This window comes from Rana temporaria, chromosome 2 (assembly GCF_905171775.1).
Source record: "Rana temporaria chromosome 2, aRanTem1.1, whole genome shotgun sequence".
In the NCBI taxonomy this organism is placed as follows: Eukaryota; Metazoa; Chordata; class Amphibia; order Anura; family Ranidae; genus Rana; species Rana temporaria.
The window spans coordinates 516,033,162-516,055,724 of record NC_053490.1 but is presented as its reverse complement, the minus strand read 5'-3'; the positions used below and the strand labels follow the sequence as shown (position 1 = coordinate 516,055,724).

The window sequence follows — 22,563 nt, the reverse complement described above, 5'->3', positions numbered from 1 at the left end:
TCAGTGAAGGAATTGGGGGCACAATTCCTTCCACTGACACCAAAGATGGGGCATTGCTTTCTCCCACTGACATCGGGACTTTTTTCTACGCTCAATGGCCAGTCTGGACTCCCCAATGTCTGAAGGACCATAAACTGGCTCTTGTTTCAAAAGTTTGGAGACCCCTGCTCTAGCGGTAGACTGTACCTTTGCGTCATCACACCCACACGCTACATGGACTGGTCTAGACATGCGGAGGATTGGGTAAGCAAATTTTCTGTTCTGTGCCCCCTAGACCTAAAAAAAAAAAAAAGCGGGTAACTCTTGCAGTATGGGCGCAGTTTCCGGGAGTTTAAATAATTGACCTGGAACAAGTATGCAGATAGGGTGGCCAGACTTTGCTTTGATATCACGCGGAGCATACGTGTTCCAAATCCAATCCGTAAAGTGTTAAAGCTGCCAGGCAGCTTGTATTTTCAAAGAGAAGTCTTCCATGGCAGCCTTCATTTCCTCAATACAGATTATCTTTTAGAAGCCTGGGCTTCAGACGCGGTCATGTGATACCCGACACCGGCAGACAATATGGATCCCCTTCCCAGATCGGATTGCACTTCCTGTATCTATGAACGTTTCTTATAACTCATCCCTTCCCTACCCTACATTTGATGTTTATGTAACAGCATGCAACTGGCCGCACTGCTGTTTGAAAACTGGCTTGGTATGTTTGGAATGTGCGTTATTGCTGTGCAATTCGCTGAGTATTAATAGCAGCGAACGTGAGTCATCTGTAATAGGGAAGCCATTGTCTGCGATGGATTCCCCAGCATGCCGTGCGGCTCAGAGCCATCCTAACGCAGCAAGGTGTCTGCATTCTGGAATTCAGGGACACAGGAGCTTTATAATTGCCATGGTGTCACCGCCGATGCCAGGGCAATGAGCTGGCCGCATTGCTGCCTGTGACCGTCATTAGATTGACGCTGCTTGTCGGGAATCGATGACAAATCTGGGATGTAGGGTTTAACCCCTTGTCTACCATGGTATAGTTCTAAACGTCCTGGTATTCTAGGGGTTAAAGCAAGCCATGAGCTTTGTATTTATTTTTAAAGCTGGCAATGGGCTTTCAGGTAAGTGATCCGAGCAGCTCTAGATCTGCCGATCACTTATACGGGGCAATAAAGTTTTCAAATAATAGTAGAACCAAAGAAAAAATGGTTAAAGTGGTTACATTTTTTACACACACTGAAAGGCTCAAATGTGTGTGAACCTAAACTACACCCCATGTAAGGTATCGCTGCGATCGTCACAGTAAAATCAACAATTCTATGGCCATAATCCATTGCTAACTTTAAACGGATAACATGTAAAGACTTTTAAAGTGTCCGCCTATGCAGAATTTTAAGGCTCGACATGTTTGGTATCTAGTTACTCAACACAACATTCATAAGAATTCTAAATATTAATTTGCATGGCAAATCCCTCATTCTCTCGCTCTTTTACTAATCTGTGTCCTTCGTTCCCAACTCAATGGCATGCCTGACTGGATACAAATTGAAAGTGTTTGTTTGTTTAGATTTGACCTCCCATATTATAAGGTTTTTGGTAAATTCTAAGAGCCGGTTCACACTTCCGTGGCACGACTTTGGGGGCGACTCTGCAAGTCGTCCTGAAGACGACTTCAGAGGCGACCTGCAAAACGTCTTCTGTATAGAAGTCGATGCAGGTCGCCCCGAGCCGCCCCTGAAGTCGTGCAAGAACCTTTTTCTAAGTCGGAGCGACTTGCGTCACTCCTATTAGAATGGTTCCATTGCATTGAATGGGACTCGACTCGTCAGGCAGCTGAGCTCTTAGAGCCGGTTCACACAGGGGCAGCATGACTTGCCGAGTGACTCGGCAAGGCCATCTGCCCACGACTTCAGAGGCGACTTGCAAAATGACTTATTTATTGAAGTCAATGCAAGTCACCCTGAAGTCATCCCAAAGTAGTACAGGAACCTTTTTCTAAGTTGGAGCTGTAAGGTAATTGGTTCAACTATTCCCGGGCTTTAAGGACAATCTGGATGTATGGAGGCTCCCCAATGCATTGGCCAGTGAAAACATCCACACGCAGATATGGTATGTCCAAACTAGACTTTATTTCTAATGCCTACTTGTTCATAATCAAATCGTACAAGGGAATGCCCTTGTCCCAGCCAATCATATCTAAGTTATTAGGTTATACAAGTAATATTCGTCACAATTCTACATCGTGTGTAAAATATAACAATCTGTCTTCTCGGTCCCTGACTGAATCCTGGTTTCTACTGCAGCTTATCTAATGTTATGTTCTTTGCCTAGGACACCATAACATTGGCAAGGTTCTTAGCATTTGTGTAACTAATCCTAGAAGCTCAAGGATACATCTTCATACAAGCATTAATCACTATGGGGGAACTCTAGCAAGTCTTATAATGCATTGATATTGTGGGGGAACTCTAGCCTTTCAGGAGCGACTTGAGTCGCTCCTATTAGAATGGTTCCATAGTACAGAACTTGTCTAAGTCGCCTGACGAGTCGCGCCGGTGTGAACCGGCTCTTAAGCAAATTTGTAGAATGTCTGTCTGGCCAGCTTAGGTCTTACTTCCTGTCCTAGCAACAATGTGTGTGTGTGTGTGTGTGTGTGTGTGTGTGTGTGTGTTTTTTTTATTTTTATAACAGGCAGGAAGTGAGGACAAATAGGCTAAATGACACCCCTATGTATTATTATTATTAATAATTTGTCTGGTTTACTATTTTCCCCTCACTTCCTGTATGGTGAAACATTGTCAGCAGGATAGGAAGTGTGGGGAAATCTCTGTAAGGCCCCTCTTCGCATGGGTGTCTCTCTGTTACGTCTGAATTGCCACCTGTCCGGGATTCACCCAGACAGTTCGGGTTTGGAATCGTGTGTCCGGATTTCAGACTGACTGAAACCCGTACACATTATTCAGACCGGACTATGACTTCTCAGCAGGATTGCTGACTGCAGTTGGATGAGAGGTGGTGAGGATTCTCAGAGCACCCCTTTACACATCAGAGTTTCCCTTTACACCAGAGTCCACAGTGTTCCCCCTTAAATCGGAGTCCTCTCCGTACATCAGAGTTCTCCGTGTTCCCCCCCTTAAATCGGAGTTCCCAGAGCATCGCTTATGTCAGAGTCCCCAGAGATCGCTCTTACATCAGAGTCTCCTGGGTCCCCCCCTTACAACGTAAGGGAACTCTGCGGATTCATATGTAAAGGGGGACTGTTGTTGTTAACTTCATATGACTAGACATGTTATTTAATAGCAAAATATATGTATAGTTTATATTCTATAAAAATAAAAAATAAATAAAAAAATATTGTTGTGCGCCACAAAAGTGTTTGGGTGTGACTTGAAGAAAAGGTGGCAACCCTAGTTGCATCTCAGCTGTAGACGGATTTCCCTGCTGAGTCACCACATATGGGACATTCATTCTATTCTTATCTCTGTTGTGACCGAGGAAAAATGAATCCATGTAATCCTTATGGATGTCTGTCTGTAAACAGAATAATAATAATAATAATAATAATAATAATAATAATAATAATAATAATAATAATAATAATAATAATAATAATAATATTATTATTATTATTTTCTCAAAAACAGTGCAGTCATTCTAGGACAGGAAGTGGTAAAAAATAAGGGTCTGGAGGGGGGAAGGCCTGAGAATAAAGATTTAAACTAATGTTGCCATTGCCATCTAAAAACTAGAAAGCTAAAAAAAAAAAAAAAAAAAATTATTTGATTTAGAAACTATCTTTTCCATAAATGCAATTGCAGTTTTGCTTTCCCGACTACCCAGCAGATGTGCTGTACTGATAATTCTTGACGGACTCCTGTGTCTGATTTGGAGACTTTTTTCCCATCCCAGAATCTTCTTCTGGCTCGTGATCCGCCCGGGACATGGCTGTGCTTGCAGCGGTCTGGTTGCGCAATGTGAACAGATCGCTCCGCACTGTTTCAGCTATTTTACTGTGTGTGTTGTTGAGCCTTATGCCAACACGTCTTGGACGGGGTTTTTAGAAATGGTTTGGCCTGAAAAGGAAGTTCCTTCCGCCTCCTGTTACAATAAAACTTGTTCCTGCAAGTCTCGAGCACCTTGTTTGTATATCGCAACACCGGGACCTCTGTGACCTTCATACCTGAACGCTGTCGGAATTTTTTCTTTTAGCACTTGGTGACTTGTTAAGACCTCTTGTAACAACTACAGTTCTAAGCGGAGTATAGCCGAATACACTATGTATGAGGAGCCTGTTGGTCCATAATTTTGCCAAGCTTTCTTATGATGGCATTGCAATAAAATGTACACAAAGCCGTAGAAAACGCAACTTGCTTATCTAGTTCCTTATGTAAAGGAATGCTAAAGTATAAAAAAATAAAATAAATTATATATATATTTTTTTTTTTTTACATTTATTTACAACTGATGGCAAATGTTAATCCAAGCACTATGGTGATTTAGGGATGGGCGAGGCTGCTGTTGGAAGTAGCCGCATAGTGTGCGATGCCCATCAGCAGAGATGGGCTTAAAGTAGGTCTAAAATCAAAAAGCACAACATATAAAAATCCAACCCAAGTAAAGCTTTATTGTGGACAAAACGCATCTCCTACACTTGGAATCTTCTCTAGTGACACGTTGGTCAATGTTCATCTTGGCACTGGAGGGAACCTTGAGCAACATTTCCACTTGGAAAGGCAAATATTTCAGCCCTTCTCTTCCTCTTTATCTATTTTTCATTCATTCCACCAAGTATTTTATTTTAATTTTTTTTGATATCCCTACACTTTAAATAATTTTCTGTAAAACAAAAAAAAAAAAACAGTGACTTGTCCAGCAATTGCACTAACTGAAAGTATTATTATTATTATTATTATTTATTAATATTTGATGCATGTCTCGATTTAAAAAAATAAAATAAAATCCTGATTTTTTTTTTTTTTTTTTTTTGACGTTTTTTAATACATGCACTCCAATTGAGTTGCAGGCATGCATATATAACTTCATTGTCTATTCTCTATAGATCTCAGATTTTGGCCTTGCCAAGTGGAATGGCTTATCCAATTCTCATGAGCTGAGTTTAGATGGTATCTGTGGGACCATTGCCTACCTCCCACCGGAGCGTTTCAAGGAGAAAAACAAGAACTTCGACACCAAGCACGATGTCTACAGGTGAGGCATTGGAGGGGAATTGGCAGGGATTCATGAACTCCTAAAGGTAGCACAACACCTCCTCAACCATCTTGCCATGGTAGCTAAAGACTAGGCATGGGCCGAACTGGACCCCCCCCCCCCCCCAGGTTCGGTACACAAGAGAACACGGCAAACATGCAAAAGATTTGTGCGAACACAGTTAGTCTATGGGACACAAATGTGAAAAATCAAGTGCTCATTTTAAAGGCTTCTATGCAAGTTATTGCCATAAAATGTGTTTGGAGACCTGGGTCCTTCCCCAAGGGACATGTATCAATGCAATTTTTTTTTAATTTACAGTTTTTTCATGCGAAGTGATTTTTAATAATGCTTAAAGTGAAACCATTAAAATTAAATATTCCTTTTTAAATATTGTGCCGATTGGTCCCCTTGGTCTGCCTGTAAAGTAGCACATCTTTCCCCTGTTTATAACAGTACTGCAGCAACATTTTTAATTGCTTGCGGCTGTAAGAAATCATTGAAAAAAATGGTGTGGGTTCCCCCAATCCATACCAGGCCCTATGGGACTGGTATGGATATTATGGGGAACTCCACGCAGGAAAAGGGGGAGGGGTGAGATGGCGCCCGGTGGTTGTGGGGGTCTGCAGACGGGGGGCGTATCAGATGCTGGAAGCCCCCTTTTGAAATGGGGGCCCAGATCCTGGCCCCCTACTATGTGTGGTACCCCTACCCCAGGGGGGCCACATGTGGCCCGCGGAGCCCTCTGATGTGGCCCGTGACTCCTGCTCTGGAATAGAATAAAATACTGTTAATAAATGTCATTTTATTACTAAAATCACAGTGTATATATGGGCATATCTGTTCTGCAGTGGTTACTGGGCTGCTTTCAAACTGATCTGCAGGTGCAGAGCAGTTTACCTGTGGGCTATCTGCACTGAGCCATACACTTCTGTTATTACCTGCGAGTTTGGTGAGCTTTCTGAAAGTGCACCAAACCTGCAAATATATAATGGAAGTCTATTGCAAAGTGCAGGAAAGCCAAAGGTACACTTGCGTTGCACCCGCGGTACAGTTAAACCGCAGCTCATCAGTGTGAAAGCAGTCTTGGGGCTCCTTTCATACGGTCAGTCCAACAGTCCTACCAATTGGTGTACTTGTCCGCTTTGCATAGGCAGAGCAGACACGGACTTGCCATCCACCTGCTCGGCTCATTGTGGCCCGCTACCAGTTACCAAGTCACTTAAGTGGCCCTCGCTCTTCAAAAGGCTGGGCACCCCTGCCCTACCCATTTACCAAAAGTAAAAATTCCTTTTTATTTAACAAAAAAAAAGTATCCCGCAATGTAAATCCAACAGTCCAAAAAATATAATGGTCAACAGTCCAAAAAATATAAAAAAGAAAAAACTCAGCCTCGATGGGAGGCTTTCCCGGGACTGCAGTCTTTTTTGCTTTGACAGCTGTTATATAGGCAAGGGCGGTTCCACTCGGTGACGTAAACTGGTGACCCTGCCCCCCCTATGACGTTATGTGGGGCGTCGTGATTGACGATGGATTTACATTGCGGGAGACTTTATTAAAAAAATAAATGGTGGAAAAACTGGATGTGTCGTAGTGGAACCTTGGGATTCTCCACGCCAAAGGATTTCCTTGGTATATAACTGAATTGGGTCTGAGATTGACATGCCATTGAGGATATATAGATTTATTCCAAAATTAGATAAAAAGCTTTGTGCCCCATGGAATCTATACATTTTGATGTGGCACTTCGATCTTTGATACTAAAATCTTCAAATCTCCAAAGCAGACCTGTACTTTGTCCATGCATGGCATAACCGGTTCACCCTAATTTGCAGCTCATGCTCCCCTTCTTTTTTTTTTTTTTGCTTTTCTCCCTGTACTGCTCCATTGCCCTGTGTAAGCTCTAAATTACTGGTGATGAGGACTCTCCAGTCTGCTTATCCAATCATCAAACCTCAGCACTGTCACTTAGGGTGACCACATTTCCAAACTACCATTCAGGGACACCCTCCCTTCCCAAAAGTCAGCTTGTGGTGTAACGAATCACAGCACAGTGATTGGACACAGGAGGTGGGATTTATGATTTCTCCAATCACAAGCAGGGGGTGGGGATTGTGCTCTTTCAGGCATTCCTGGCCAGGACAAGTACTGTCAGTGAGTAAAACGGTGATGTGGAGGCCTTTTTTTGGGGGGCATGAGATTGGTTCGGGGGGTGGCTGTGTCAGTTTCATTCCGGGACACTGTGTTGCTCTGGAATGGAGGTGCCCGGGACAGACCTGCAAAATGCGGGACTGTCCCGGGCAATCCGGGACACGTGGTCACCCTACTGTCACGTGATCAGGAAGATTCAGGTAATTTACTCTTGGTGACTGAATACAGAAAGATGAGTATGGGCTGCTGGGGGATTAAAGCAAACCTGAGAATTTCCCTACCAGGGCAAAACCTAGACTTGCTTTAAAAGTATTGGCTTGTGGTCCACTTTTAATAAGCCAGTACACAAAGCTGTGACAGTGTGCACAGTCCAATACCCAGGGCAACCAATCCGTAACCAAGCTGCTAAACTGAAAGCTGGTTTACTATTCCTGTTGACAGTTCATTGTTGAATAGCCCAGTTATGTCTAATGCTGGCATTTTACCTATTACTGCGTGTTTTGTTAATAGTTTTTGTTTTATTTTTCCTTCCAGTTTTGCAATTGTGATTTGGGGAATCCTTGCACAGCAGAAGCCTTTTGCAGGTAAGTCTCAATCTGGTGATCTGCATTTTATGCCCAATTCATCTTGTACTCATGATTCCAAAAGCTGATAAAATTGCTAAACTAGTGTTCCTCCACCCCAAACTCACTTATCCATGTCTTGTATGGACCTTGCTTTGTACTAGGGATGAGCTTTATGTTCGAGTCGAACATTGGCTGTTCGCCCATTCGGCGAACAGCGAACACTTTGGGGTGTTCGCAGCAAATTCGAAAAAAGCCATGGAACACCGTTTTAAAAGTCTATGGGAGAAAGCAAAAGTGGTTATTTAAAGGTCAATATGCAAGTAATTGTCATAAAGTGTTTGGGGACCCGGGTCTTGCCCCAGGGGACATGTATCGATGCAAAAAAAAAGTTTTAAAAACTGCATTTTTTTTCGGGAGCAGTGATTTTAATGATGCTTAAAGTGAAACAATATAAGTGAAATATTCCTTTAATTGTGTGTGTGTGTGTATATAGTATGCCTAAAAAGTAGTGCTTGTTTCCCGTGTTTAGAACTGTCCCTGCACAAAATGACATTTCTAAAGGAAAAAGTAATTTAAAATGTTCCAGCTCTTGCTACCAGTCCCTTCTAACCCCCCCCCCCCTTCTATTACCATGTGTGACCGTGGCAAGAGATCTTCTCCCTGCACCCACTGTCATTTCAAAAAAGTAAGCACAGCTGTGCGGAGCTCGGCCTACACAGCGGCTTCATTCATTCACAGGAAGCTGTGATTAAATGAACGACAAGAACCATCATCTACCAGACTTCTGCAGGGAAAAATAAAAAAAATTCACTTATTTTTTCTGCAAAATATGTGTGTGTGTGTGTGTGTGTGTGTGTGTGTGTGTGTGTGTATGCAGTGGCGTCTCCAGCTTTCATATTTAGGGGGGGCACATGGGGGGACAGGGACAAAAGTAGGGGGGCCAACTATAAAATGCAATTATATATCCTGGGGCCCTTTACTACGATCCCACTATGGGCCCTTTCACATGTTCTGCAGTGAGCTCCCTTCCTACTATACTGGGCCCCCCCAGGGTGGCAGAAAACAAGAGATATATGTCACCAGCACACCAAGAAAATATAAGGGTCCAAAGCAGTGGGAGAACTATCAGGGTTGCAAAGGTTGTCTTGCCACCGGGCCCTGGTGTTCTGCCACAGTGGGGATCCCCAGCTGTCCTGTCCCTGCTATTTACAGCGCTGGTCTGGCGTCTGTCTGCTTGGCAGCAGCGGCAGTCTATTAGGACCTAGTGCTGGTGACATTATGGGTGCATGCAGGGGAAGGCTGGCACTATTGGTTATAGAGAGCCGAGCCCCCAGCTGGTCACCTAGCAGCATTAATGCTGTATAACCTTCTCTGTTGACATGCTGATCGGCATGTGATCCAGGTGATGCTCCCAGTCAGATCTAATAAACACAATATTTATTAGCATCAAGAGTACAACCACATAAATATAATCAACCATATGATCAGCAGCCATGTGGGCTCTATGCCTGTAAAGTGTGGGCTTTGATCAATAAAATCACTGATATTTATGACTAGGATTTGACTAAGGGCATCACCTGGATTGCATCCCGATCAGCATGTCAGAGAAGGGTCCACTGCTGCTAAGCAACCTGCAGGGAGCTCAACTGTCTACAACCAATAGAGATGGGCTCGGGTGTGTTTGAAATCCCACATGCCCGATCACGCCAGGAAGCCGACACTCCACAGTGCTAATCAATGTATGGGCTGCCTAAGAGCTAAGACCAGCCATAGACAGTTTAAATCTCAGCTGGTTCAGCAGAAACTGGCTGAGATTTGAACCATTAATGAGCAGATTCTCTTATAATTATCACTAGTGGTTGCTGTATAGTCACTGGTGATAATCACTGTTTGTCGGGAGAATATAATTGCTGGGCAGGAGGGATATTCCCCTGTCACCACTGTCTGTTGATGGGGGAATCATGCAAGTTTCTTTCCTGCAATCTGTGGATGCAGGAAAGAAATTTGCACCATATATTATCTGCCTAACTGAAAGTGAAAGTAAATTGTGAATGTTTTGAAAGAACATGAGAGGGGGAGGGAGACAGATGGGGGAGAGAAGGGATGGAGATAATGTAGTTCAGTGATTACAGTGTACTGCAGACTGCAGTGCACACACTTAAACACGGTCCAGGCTAGAATATCTGGTTGTGTGAGCGCTCGCATTATGCAGTGTCGGCGAGCAGAGGGAGGGGGAGGAATCCCCCGCAGAGTTGACTGGGGATGCTCTCCCTCTCGGGGAGCAAAATACAAAAATTGCAAAAAAAATAAAAAATTTTTTTTTTTGGGGGGGCACATGGTGGGGCACAGCATGATGTTGGGGGGGTCAGGGCCCCCTCTGGCCCCCCCCTAGGGACGCCCCTGTGTGTATGTGTGCTGGGGGAGTCGAGGATCAGATAAGTAAAAGTGCCAAAATAAATATAATAATAGTAATAAAAAAAAAATAATGATGATATATATTATTGGCCCACAAAAAAAATACTAAATAAATAATAAAAACAAAAATCTACAGCTTGCATCTAAAGCTTACAGCTGAAATTAAAATTATAATTATTATTAGCCTATAAAAAATACTACTACTACTACTACTAATCACATATATTTATTTCGGCTGTAAGTGGTCCTCTTGGACTATAGAGGGTTTGATATCTGGATTTGAACTTCTTCTTTTTTTTTTTGTATGCTTTTATTCTTTTTACTTTTGAGCTTGACTTTCATTTACACGATTAACAACGTAACACAATTCATTTTTGTACTTCTAAAACCGATAAACCGAAGGGAAAAAAAAAAAAATGTTCATTAGTATATTTAGCAGACTAAAAGGGAACAGATGAGAGAAGTTCATAGTTGTGGTTTACATACACTTTAACTGCAGCAGAGGGAAATCAAGTCTCTGGCCCTGCATGTCCAGGCTATACAGCCTTGCAGAGCTGTGTAAATATTGGGTCTGGATAGACAAATGTGAATCCTTTCGGCAACTGTATATTATCTGTGTGTTTATCGGCTTGCCTGGCGTTCAGCTTGAAGTACAAGTTCGACATTACTTATTTATTTTCTTTCTTGTTCTGCAACATTTTCTGCCGTGACACGCTTCACACAGTCCGTTTCCGGTCGGCTGTCTAATTCTGTACTGGGCAAGCCGGGACGCATACATACAGCCCATGCTCCCAGGCAATCTTCGCACTTTGACTGATGGTTTAATAGCTGTGTGTGGGTGGAAGGATGTATGGCGTACAAAGATTGTTTTTAATTTCTCAACTTTTTTTTTTTTTTTTATTATAAAGGGAATACAGCTAAACATGCAGGTTAAATGTAACAGCCAGGTGATTTTATAAAAGGTACCTGTAGGATGGGAATAAAATTGGAAAATGTCACCTGACCCACCCCTGCCCACCTCCTGCACCTTACTATTGGCTCATTACTAACCAATAGTAAAAAGCAGGCCAGAGCCAGTGACCACCAATGCTGGTCCATATTTGCAGTACAGAGCCCTTGGGATCAGATGCTGCATGCAAGCACTCATAGGCGTGCGCAAGGGGTGTGCCTGGGCACACCCTAATCACCCTGTGTGGCACAGATTCCCCCTGCTGATATTTCTCAAAAAGGTCCCAAACGGGGCTTCTAAAAAAAAAAATAGTAAAAATACTTTTAAAAATAAAAAAAAACTATTCACACCGTCTACTGCCCCACTGACACCATCCTCTGCCCCACTGACACCATCCTCTGCCCCACTGACACCATCCTCTGCCCCACTGACACCATCCTCTGCCCCACTGACACCATCCTCTGCCCCACTGACACCATCCTCTGCCCCACTGACACCGTCCATGTTTTTTATACATTTGGGGTGCACACCCGAATGCAATAGGCTGTGCACACCTATGCAAGCACTTGAAGATGACTTTACAGGTTATTGTACTGCACCACCACTTCAGTGACCTCTATAGTTCTATTGACTGTTCCTCTGCTCTTCCTCTTATCTTTGGACTGTATCTGTACACTGGTGACAGCCACCCTGTGCTGGAGGTTGGAGAACATCCAGCGTAGATTATAAGCTCTAACGAGCAGGGCCCCCTAATTGTTGGCGCTATATAAAGCCTGTATAATAATATTACTAGACATGTGCATGACGAAGAAATTCGTTAATCTAGTTTCACTAAATTCAGTTGATTCGTATTCGTAATTCGTAATGTAGTTTTCTAATAATAATGATAGTAATATTTATTCTCAATTCGAAACAAATAATTTTGAATGGGTCGAATTAAATACAGTGGAACCTCGGATTACACGCATAATCCGTTCCAGTAGAATGCTTGTGATCCAAAGCACTTGCGTATCAAAGCACGTTTTGCCATAGAAGTCAATGGAAACTAAAATAATTCGTTCCACTTTGACTTCTATTGCATGCGATACCGCATGTGGCCATAGGTGAAGGGGGTGCCAGAGAGACTCTGAAAAACGAGGCGACTACTTGGATGCACTCGGGACCAGGGTATTTCTGAGCGTCTCGGAACGGCGCTGAGTGTCACCGGCGCCCCCCGTACCTCTGGCCAAATGCGGTACTGCACACCGCAGATGCTTGAATCCTGCTCATTTTGGGAGACAACACTCGCAACCTGAGTCAGGATTTTTAAAAATGAATGGCTTGTATTGCGAAATGCTCGTTAACCGCGTTACTCGCAATCCGAGGTTCCACTGTACTAGTCTTTGTGGTTTTTTTTGTTTTTTTCCCTACAATTCGAAACGCCCACTTCTCCACCTATCGGGGGATTTTCATAATTCCTTCCAAGAGTCAGCCCACTGCTTGTATCGGGTCTCTTGAGATCAGTACTGAAGCAGGGTGCTGTGATGGGTTCAGCAAGCTTTGTATAGCACCCTGCAGGCACCTCCCACAAACGATTCACTATTTTGTGTTTCATAGAGATCCAGTGATGACCTTACTGTGTCTAAAATGAGGTCTGTAATGAAATGGAAAGGGTTTGTTTTAAAAGACGCCTAATAAAGGGGAAGGGAGGAATAAACAGTTAAGTTTAACTTTAAGTAAACTGTGTTGTTTTTTTTTTTTTTGTTTTTATGTTTTATTTACATTTGTGTGTTTTTTTTTTTTTATAGATGAGAAGAATATTCTGCACATCATGGTAAAGGTCGGAGGTGGTCTGCGGCCCGACTTGGCGCTCATTCCAAGGGGGAGACCGCAGCAGTGTGACAACATGATCAAACTAATGCAGAGATGCTGGAGAGATAAGCCCAGGGAACGGCCAACATTTCAAGGTAGGAGTTCAGCCGAGAGTGTCCTCATTCCCTGACCAACTGCAGTCAGCAGGCATGTTGCAGATCAGCCAATTTGGGTAAATTGCAGTTCCTGCCTTCAAGGGAGCTCACAACCTTGGGTCCCCATCTCGCATGCATGCGCATTATCGGGTCAATTTAGGAAATTAACCTACCAGCATGTTTTTGGAGTGTGGGAGAAAACCAGAGTACCTGGAGGAGCTCATACAAGCACAGGGAGAACATCCAAGTTGTATCCTGGCTGGGATTCTTACATGTGTGTGCACACATCAGTTTTTAGACAGGAGCCATTTTATCTACCAGCAGGTCTTTGCCATGCAGGTAGTATCCTGGCCGAGATTCTTATATGTGTTCATACATACACATACCAATTTTTAGGCAGGAGCCAATTAACTTACCAGAATGTCTTTTGGAGTGTTGCAGGAAATCGGGTTACCTGGAGGAAACCCAAACAAGCTCAGGAAGAACATGCAAAGTCAATATAGGTAGCACCATTAACCACTTGCTAACTGGGCACTTAAACCCCCCTCCTGCCCAGACCAATTTTCAGCTTTCAGCGCTGACGCATTTTGAATGACAATTGCGCGGTCATACAACACTTACATAGTTAACTATGTAAGTGTTGTATGACCGCGCAATTGTCATTCAAAATGCATCAGCGCTGAAAGCACTGTACCCAAATGAATTTTTATCATTTTTTCCCCCACAAATGGAGCTTTATTTTGGTGGTATTTGATCACCTCTGCGGTTTAAATTTTTTGTTAAAAAAAATAATTAAATAACAAAAAAAAAAAAAAAAAAAAAAAAAATATATATATATATATATATATATATATATATATATATATATATATATATATATATATATATATATATATATATATATATATATATATATATATATATATATATATATATATATATATATATATATATATATATATATATATATATATTATACTGGTGGTCACTGAGATGTGGCAGTAGTGGGCACTGGTTGGCACCACTGGTGGGCATTAATAGGTGGCATGCATGGGCACGTTCAGGTGGCACTGGCAGGGGCTACTGTGAGGAGGTACTGATGGCACAGAGGAGGCAGATGTGCCTCCTTCCTCTTCGGGACCGATGTCCCTTTCACATAAGCCCGTGATTGGCTTTTTTATTTTTTCGAATGCTGTGAGGAGAAAAAAAAAAGATTACCAGCTTTTGTTTACATCACGTGATCAGCTGTCATTGGCTGACAGCTGATCATGTGATAAGGGGCTTACTGGGATCTGTTATCGCCCGAGTCTCAGTGACTCGGGTGATCACAGCGCGCAAAGGGGAGGACGTCTATTGATGCCCTCTCTGCATTTGGGGTCCGTGCTGTAGCCATAATTCGGTTATAGCGTGGGCGCGCCAAGTGGATAAGGCTCCATGTACACGGGACGCTTTTACAACTGCTGCTCCTAAATGATTAAACTTGACAGATAGTAACTCACGTTTTAAAATGTCCGTTTTGCTGCGTTTACATGCCGCGTTTGCGTTTTTAGAAGCGTTTCAGTAAAACAAATGGCGAAAAACACTTATAACCGAAACGCTGCTAAATTGCGTCTAAACCAATTTTTTTAAAACATTTTTTTGCTTTCAAAGAAGCGCTGTTAAACGCAACTGCCTAAAGACGTCAAACAAGACTGTGTACATGGTCACATAGGATAACATTGAATGAGTTCAGGGACAGTTGGGGGGGGGGGGGGAGCGTTCAACTGCCTCTGACCTTCCGTTTAGCAGCGTCCCGTGTACATGGGGCCTAAAAGAAAAAACAAAAGATTGCACAACCACTTTTAACAAAGCAAAAAGGAGGCCATTTACACAACTTTAATATTTGGTGTTTACATGCGCTTTATAATCTTCACTGTAGCCAAAGGGTCACTTTGAGACTGAATTTTGTAAATGATTTTTTTTTTCTTCCCTGTTGATTGTTTTACAATCGTTTTATTAAAGTGTGCGCACAGGAAGCGCCATTTCCTCAATTCCACACTTTAAAAAGTTGAATAAGAGTGTAAACCTCTCGCTGGCCAGACATATTGCAGGAAGTGGGCCGAGCTTGCAGCATTGTGTGTGTGTGTGAGAAATGTTTTTATCTAGATGTGCTGAAGGCCTCCCAGTACAGCTGAGTCTTACACTCAGGAATGTGACCGACCCACTACCTGCAAGTCCTGACAGATCGCGCCTGAGCACGCAGAGAGCCCGTGGAGCAATCGTTCATTTAAAGGGACACTTTTACCAGCACACCTTTTTATATTATAATCTTTACCAGAAGATAACTTTTCGCTGTGATGCTGTTTTGGATTTGCATGACTATTTCAGAATTGTACAGATTTACCAGAGGAAGGAACGTGGTGTGATGCAATTTGCATTCTAGCGGACTCATTGTTGAGATAAACCAGTTGGCTGCACTCTCCTCCAGCCTTTTGTTTTTAGTCTGTGAGGCTAAAAGTCTTCCATACATGTGCAGATTTTTCTTGCACAGTGCTGCAGGATGAATGTGAATTCACTTGATTCCCATGAGCGTGGATGGTGGAATCTCCCCTGCCATCTATTGTATTCAGATGGCCACATCACCCCTGGCTGTCTGAATACCCAAACAGTGTCCTAATCTTATAGGATGATGTCCCCATTCATCTGACAACTTTCCACCCAGCTCGGTTGATTTTAATGCAGGATTTCTTTTGCAATCCACAATAGATTACATTCAATATTCTTTTACAATTATCAACAAAATCATGATCGGTACATAAAACGGTGTAAAAACGTACCTGATATCTGATCAGTGATCTTGTGTCCGTTTCCATGTTAGCTGTGGGCATGAGAAGCCTCCTGGATTGCCCTAGAGAGGTGCATGCTGGGATTTTTAGGCACAGTAATGCTCAGACTCCTGGGAAATGAATGTCATCAGTTTATTTTATTTTTTTTGTTTTTTAGTTCCTAGTACGGGGTGGTTCAACTTCCTGTCCTAAAACCCCATTGCCTACTGGGAAATGAGTGTCATCATTTCCCAGGAGGCAATGGGGTTTTAGGACAGGAAGTTAAACCACCCTGTACTAGGAACTAAAAAAACTGCCTAGTAACAGCCATAGTGAGTACATTTTTTTTTTTTAAATTTAAGTATGTGTGTGTGTGTGTATGTATGTATGTATGTATGTATGTATGTATGTATGTGTATGTATATATGTATATATGTATATATATATATATATGTGTGTGTGTGTGTGTGTGTGTGTGTGTGTGTGTGTGTGTGTGTGTGTGTATGTATGTATGTATGTGTGTGTGTATATATATATATATATATATATATATATATATATATATATATATATATATATATATATATATATATATATATATATATATATATATATATATATAGGCAAGCTGTTTAATAAAAAGATAGTTTTTAGGGTGGAACTCCGCTTTAAGGCCTTGTGTACACCATACCTCCCAACATTTAGAGATGGGAATGAGGGACACCTACTAGAAAATGTATGTAAGCATAGGACACGCCCTTAATCAAAAAAGGGCTTTTTTTTTTCTTTTTTTTTTTTTACCACTACTATTCCTTTTATATTGGTTATTGTTGCATTCAACTTTTTAAGATATATTTCACATATATATTTTTCACAGGTTTAAATATTAGCGCCGTATTATCTTGTTTTTTATTCCTTTTATATTGGCTTCTGAAATTTCCAAATGCAGCAATTTAGAAATTGAAAGAAGGGTTGAGCACTGGGAAACACTGTTTAAAAGAAAAAAAAATGAATTTTATATACAACTATATAGATCAGACCAAAATGAGGAAAGAGGGACATTGGTCCAAATCAGGGACAGTCCCAGTCCCTCAAAATCAGGGGCAGTTGGGAGCTATGTGTACACTGCTGCTGGTAAATGGACGTTTAGGAGCAGTTGGGTGTTTTTTTTCCAACTGCTCCTGAACTCACCTCTGTTATCCCATCAGTTCATGTACACAGGGTCATTTTATAGTAGTTTCTAGGCAGTTTAGTTGAGAGGCTTTTTCTGGAACCCCGAAAAAAGGCATTCAGAAGCTGTGTCTAGAGGCATTTCAAGCGCCAAACGCGGCTAAACGCAGCAACTCGCATTTAGCAGCGTTTCAAACGCAGAAACGAGTAAATGCAGCTAAACTGCCGTTTTTTAGATGCCGGTTTCTAGCTGTCAAGTTAATTCATTCAGGAGAGGTTGAACAACATCCCGTGTACATAAAGCCTAAATCGACTTGAGCCAGGTGGTGCCAACAAGGCCACCCATGGGTCAAATTTCAGGCGATTCCTCAGGAGTTGGCCTAAATTTGAACCGTGTATGGTTAGCTTTTGGGCTTAAAGAAAACATTTCCATGTTATCAGTTGTTTCTGAAAGCCTTGTTTCTCCAGGTTTTCTAAAGCGTACCTTCCATGGAAAAACAAGATGCCCAACCAGTCCCATGCCACCCAAACAAAATTGGCAGTAACAAAAGCTTTTATTTTTTTTCTTTAAAGTAAAAACCCACATCTTGGTCTAATATTCTGTGTGTAGCAGGTGACATCTTGCCTTGCCCTGCTGTCTACAGGGGTAGGTAGACACTCAAAATCGCACAATAATGCATCCAAGTCTATTGCATAAATGCGTTCTTGCAGGGTTTCCAGGGGCCAGGAAGAAGCACTGAGGGGCGGTGATAGTTACATGGGTGCATAGTAGGTGAGGTTGAAATAGGACACAAGTCCAACCTATGTGTGTGATTATATGTCAGTATTACATTGTATATCCCTGTATGTTGTGGTCGTTTCTTGAAACTATTGATGCACTATTGATGCCCCCCGCTGAGACCCCCGCCTGTGGTAGGGAATGCCACATCCTTGCCGCTCTTACAGTAAAAAACCCTCTACGTAGTTTAAGGTTAAACCTCTTTTCTTCTAATTTTAATGAGTGTCCACGTGTCTTATTAAACTTCCTTTCGTGAAAAAGTTTTATCCCTATTGTGGGGTCACTAGTATGGTATTTGTAAATTGAAATCCTATCCCCTCTGTCACCTTCATTTCCTGGAATCCAGGAGCAAGATGAGTGGTCTATGTTCTTGTGAAATCCTTTGCTAACTTTTTGTTTTATGTGGTCTGCCAGGAAAGTGGACCTTCCACTTGCATTCGAGGTCTGCTTTAAAGGCTGTGGTTTAATTTTGGGATCCGCTTTTTTTGTAGATGACCTTTTTGAACCCACCTATAGTGCACCTGTGTCCAGACTATGGACATGAACCATATTTCTAACGAGCAACAAAAGCATTTTAAAACAAAGCCTCACTGACCTCTCTAGCTGCATGTACTATAAAGTGATTCATCCTGAAATCACAAAAAAACTCAGGGAAAGTATTGAAAAAATGAGGGTCAGTGGAGCTGATATTTGACTTCTTCTGCTATTAACTTTGTGGATGAATAGCTCCACAGTACGTGCTGCTACACAGGATGGTCATAAATATATATATATATATATAATTTTAAGCTTTTACAGCTTGTTGAGGTGTAAATAATTTAATGTACATAGTCTGGGCACAGGTGCACTTTAAGAAATCGTTATTTAATGTTTCTAGGTATAGTTAATACAAATGAACAACCATGTTTGCTCATTGTCTAGGCATGCTGTGCGTTCAGTGTAGTCGTGCAACGCGATGAATGAGTTGCTGCTTTTCGAGTTTAAGTGTGTAGGTCAGCTGCAATACATAATGACTTGGTAAACCCTAGTTCTCTTCCAAGCTGAATTTGCCCAATAACAACTTTAAATAGACTGGCTCGTTTTAATATAAAACTACTTGCATCTGTTTGCATCTTAGTAACCATATGGCTTTTTCTCCTGTCAAACAGAGATTACCTCAGAGACAGAGCTGCTGTGTACAAAGCATGAGGACGAAACCTGCTCCATGTCTAGTGCAGAGAACCTGGCAGAAGCCACCCAAGACACAAAATCTGAGGTACTTGACTTCCAAGAACATTCTTTTTAGCAACAGATGTGGTGTATGGGTTACAAATGTATGGGTGGCAGTTGTCGCAGAGGGTCCTGCTTTTCCATTAGTCCCTGGATATGCTGGTTCTAGGAATTTTCACTCTTCTGTCAAGTGTGTTAATCCATTTTCATCAGGTCTGTTTCTGTGTGTGACACCCCCCCCCCCCCGCCCACTGGGGAAATTTTCCCTAATTTCCTGTCTGTGGTGCTCATACAGGAAATGGGAGGTGCAGTTGTGGACGGGAAGGCTCGCACAACACTAAAAACCCTTCTTCTAGATTTTTTAATCTTTCCCCACGTTAATGTTTTTTTTTTTTTTTTTTTATTATTTTTTCTCCCCACTGGAAATCTTTCCCATCATTTCCTGTCATGCATGTTGGAACCTTGATAAAAAAACAAAGACCTGAAGAAGCTCTTATACTTTGATAGCCATTTCTTTAGCGCTTATATTTTTTGTTTTTGTTTTTTGTAGGATGTGGTCTGCCAATCAGAACCCAAGAAAAGTCCCACTCCAGTGTTTGATAAAGACTACAGCCTCTCTGAGCTGCTCTCCCAACTGGATTCTGGAATCTCCCAGACCATGGAAGGACCTGAGAGTCTTTGTCACAGCGAGTCCGATCCTCAACTGGCAACCAGCGACAAGCGTCTATCTGGAATCTCCTCTATTGACTCTGCCTTTTCCTCCAGAGGCTCTCTCTCCCTGTCCTTCGATAGAGAGGGTTCTGTAACAGGTAAACTGTCCGAAGTTTTCTAATTGCTTTGTTGGTACCCAGTTGTATTTGTAGCACCACTGTTGACTTAACCTAGACATAATCCCTTCCCTATGGAGAGGACTTTTCCCCTGGTTTCTGGCCTAGTAGCTTCTATTGAGGCCACCCTTACAGCCTTTCCACAATGAGTTGGAAAAACAAGTCAAAGCACTGTTCATGTACATTGTAATTTTAATAATAAAATTGTAATAAAAAATAAAAAAAGACAGAAAATGTTGAAAAACAAATGCTTTTTTTTTTTTTTTTTTTTTTTCCGTTACAAAACTTTGTAAAATAAGTACGTTTTCTCCTTCACTGATGGGCACTGATGGGGCTGCACTGAAGGGCACTGATAAGGCGGCACTGATGGGCATCGATGAGGTGGAATTGATAGGGCACTGATAGGTGGCATGGATGGGCACTGATGGGTGGCACGGATGTACTGTATTATATTGTACTGATGGATGCCAATCAGAGCCAAACAATAATGCCTGCCAATCAGTGATGCCCATTGTGGGGTGGAATACCTGGTGGTGGGCATCCTTGGGGGGGGGGGGGGGGGGGCTGCGCTGATAATCGATCAAACTCCCTCTGTCAGAGGAGCAGCCGATCGGCTCTCCTCTACTTGTGTCTCTTCTTGTTTACATCATGATCAACCATGATTGGACACGGCTGATCACGTGGTAAAGAGTCTCCGTGTCAGACTGACACCCCGCAACAACGATCGCTGTGATGCGCGGCCCCGGGGGGTGCGCAGCGGCTCGATATCCTGAAGTTGTCATATGACGTCGGGTCAGGATATTGAAACCACTTTGCCGCCGTCATTTTGTAATAGGGCGGGCGGCAAGTGGTTAAATACTTAACAGTATTAATTTTTGTTGATGGCTTGGTTAATTTGTTCTTGAAGTTGAACTTTAATGTTTTTCTGTAAATGGTGCATTTTTTTTTTTTTATATCTATTTTTTTTTTTATTGAATTGGATAATTTTCTAACAATTTTGTTGCATTCTATTCCTGCACAGATCTTAGCACCACCGAGATCCAGAAGAAGAAGCTGATTGATGCAATTGTATCTGGAGACAACCCAAAGCTACTGAAGATTCTTCAGCCTCAGGACGTTGAACTGGTTTTGGATGGAAGGTCCACCCTCCTTCATTTGGCCGTTGAAAATGGACAGGAGGAGTGTGTGAAATTACTACTTCTGTACAATGCCAGCCCTAACATGACCAACTCAAAGGGCTCCACCCCACTCCACATTGCCGCTGAGAAAAAGTTGAAAAGCATTGTGGAGCTCCTCCTTTCTAAAAAGATAAATCTCAACGCTAAAGATGAAGATCTGTTCACTGCTCTACATTTCTCAGCTCAGAATGGAGATGAATCCATAACGCGTCTCCTCCTAGACAAGAATGCTTCGCTCAGTGAGGTTGACGGCAAAGGCCGAACGCCCCTACACGTTGCTTGCCAACATGGTAAAGAAAGTATTGTCCGTATCTTTCTTCGACGAGATGCCGATGTTGGCGTAAAAGGACTGGAAAACTGGGCATCCCTGCATTACGCCTCTTGGCAGGGCCACCTAAGCATTGTGAAGTTACTTGCAAAGCAGTACAAGGCCAACCTCAACACTCAGACTTCTGATGGAAGAACCCCTTTGCATCTAGCTGCACAGAGAGGTCATTACCGAGTGGCTCGGATCCTTGTTGAGCTTGGCTGCAATGTGAACCTTCCAAACGCACAACTAAAAACCCCCTTGCATATCGCAGCCGAGACTGGCCACACCAGCACAGCGAGGCTTCTCATCCACCATGGTGCCAACATTAACGCTACCACTATCGAAGGCTACACCGCTCTTGATCTAGCCAGTCATCATCGCCATTATTCTGCTGTCCAACTTATCATGGATGAAAAATCAAATATTAAATACGAAGAGGAATCCATTGTATTTGTGGAAAATGTATGAGGAGTTATTTTTATTTTTTTTAAAAACATTGGCCTTGTTTGAACCTTGGCAAGATCCTGATTTGGATTGCAAGCGTAAGCATGCGCTTCTGATTTGCATGGATGTTAATCTTTTGGGTGCTCCAGTGCAAAACAAACACCGATGACGTCCAAGCAAGCCTTCAGTGGTCATCTTTTGACAAACCTTTCCTATTGGAAGCCAAGTTTTAAAAATGACAACGTATAATTGTGGATTTTGTTGCATCTTTAATTCAACGAGAGAAGGAAACGAACCAAAGGGAAACAAAAAATAAACTTCTTCTTCCTTGGGCTTTCCTTTTTGCTTTATGCCTGTCCTTTCTTGGATGATATTTCATTCTTGAGAAACATTTCGATCATCTGTGGACTAGATGTCCATCTCAATCTTTTTAAGACTTGTTGCAAGCTCGTGTCTCATCTAATGAAGCTCGGCGAGGAAACATGAACAAAAAAAAAAAAGAAATTGTTAATCATGTACACATGTATGGTCAATGACCAAATTTTTTTTTTTTAAATGTATGAATATTTTTAACAAGCTGAACATTTTTATGGTTAATCTAGTACTGAAATGAAACCTTTTAGAAG

At 42.2% G+C, this 22,563-nt stretch overlaps 1 protein-coding gene across 1 annotated transcript in view; it reads left to right on the top strand.

Annotated features, from left to right (window-relative positions):
• Positions 1 to 22,235, top strand: part of RIPK4 (receptor interacting serine/threonine kinase 4) — a 41,202-nt gene extending 18,967 nt beyond the window's left edge. Inside the window, exons 3-8 of the mRNA XM_040339019.1 lie at positions 5,042 to 5,190; positions 7,876 to 7,925; positions 13,059 to 13,217; positions 19,118 to 19,224; positions 19,729 to 19,987; positions 21,027 to 22,235. Of these exons, the coding sequence (XP_040194953.1) occupies positions 5,042 to 5,190; positions 7,876 to 7,925; positions 13,059 to 13,217; positions 19,118 to 19,224; positions 19,729 to 19,987; positions 21,027 to 21,961 (1,659 nt within the window). The 3' untranslated portion in view covers positions 21,962 to 22,235. The remainder of the gene's footprint in view (positions 1 to 5,041; positions 5,191 to 7,875; positions 7,926 to 13,058; positions 13,218 to 19,117; positions 19,225 to 19,728; positions 19,988 to 21,026) is intronic.
• Positions 22,236 to 22,563: the final 328 nt, after the last annotated feature.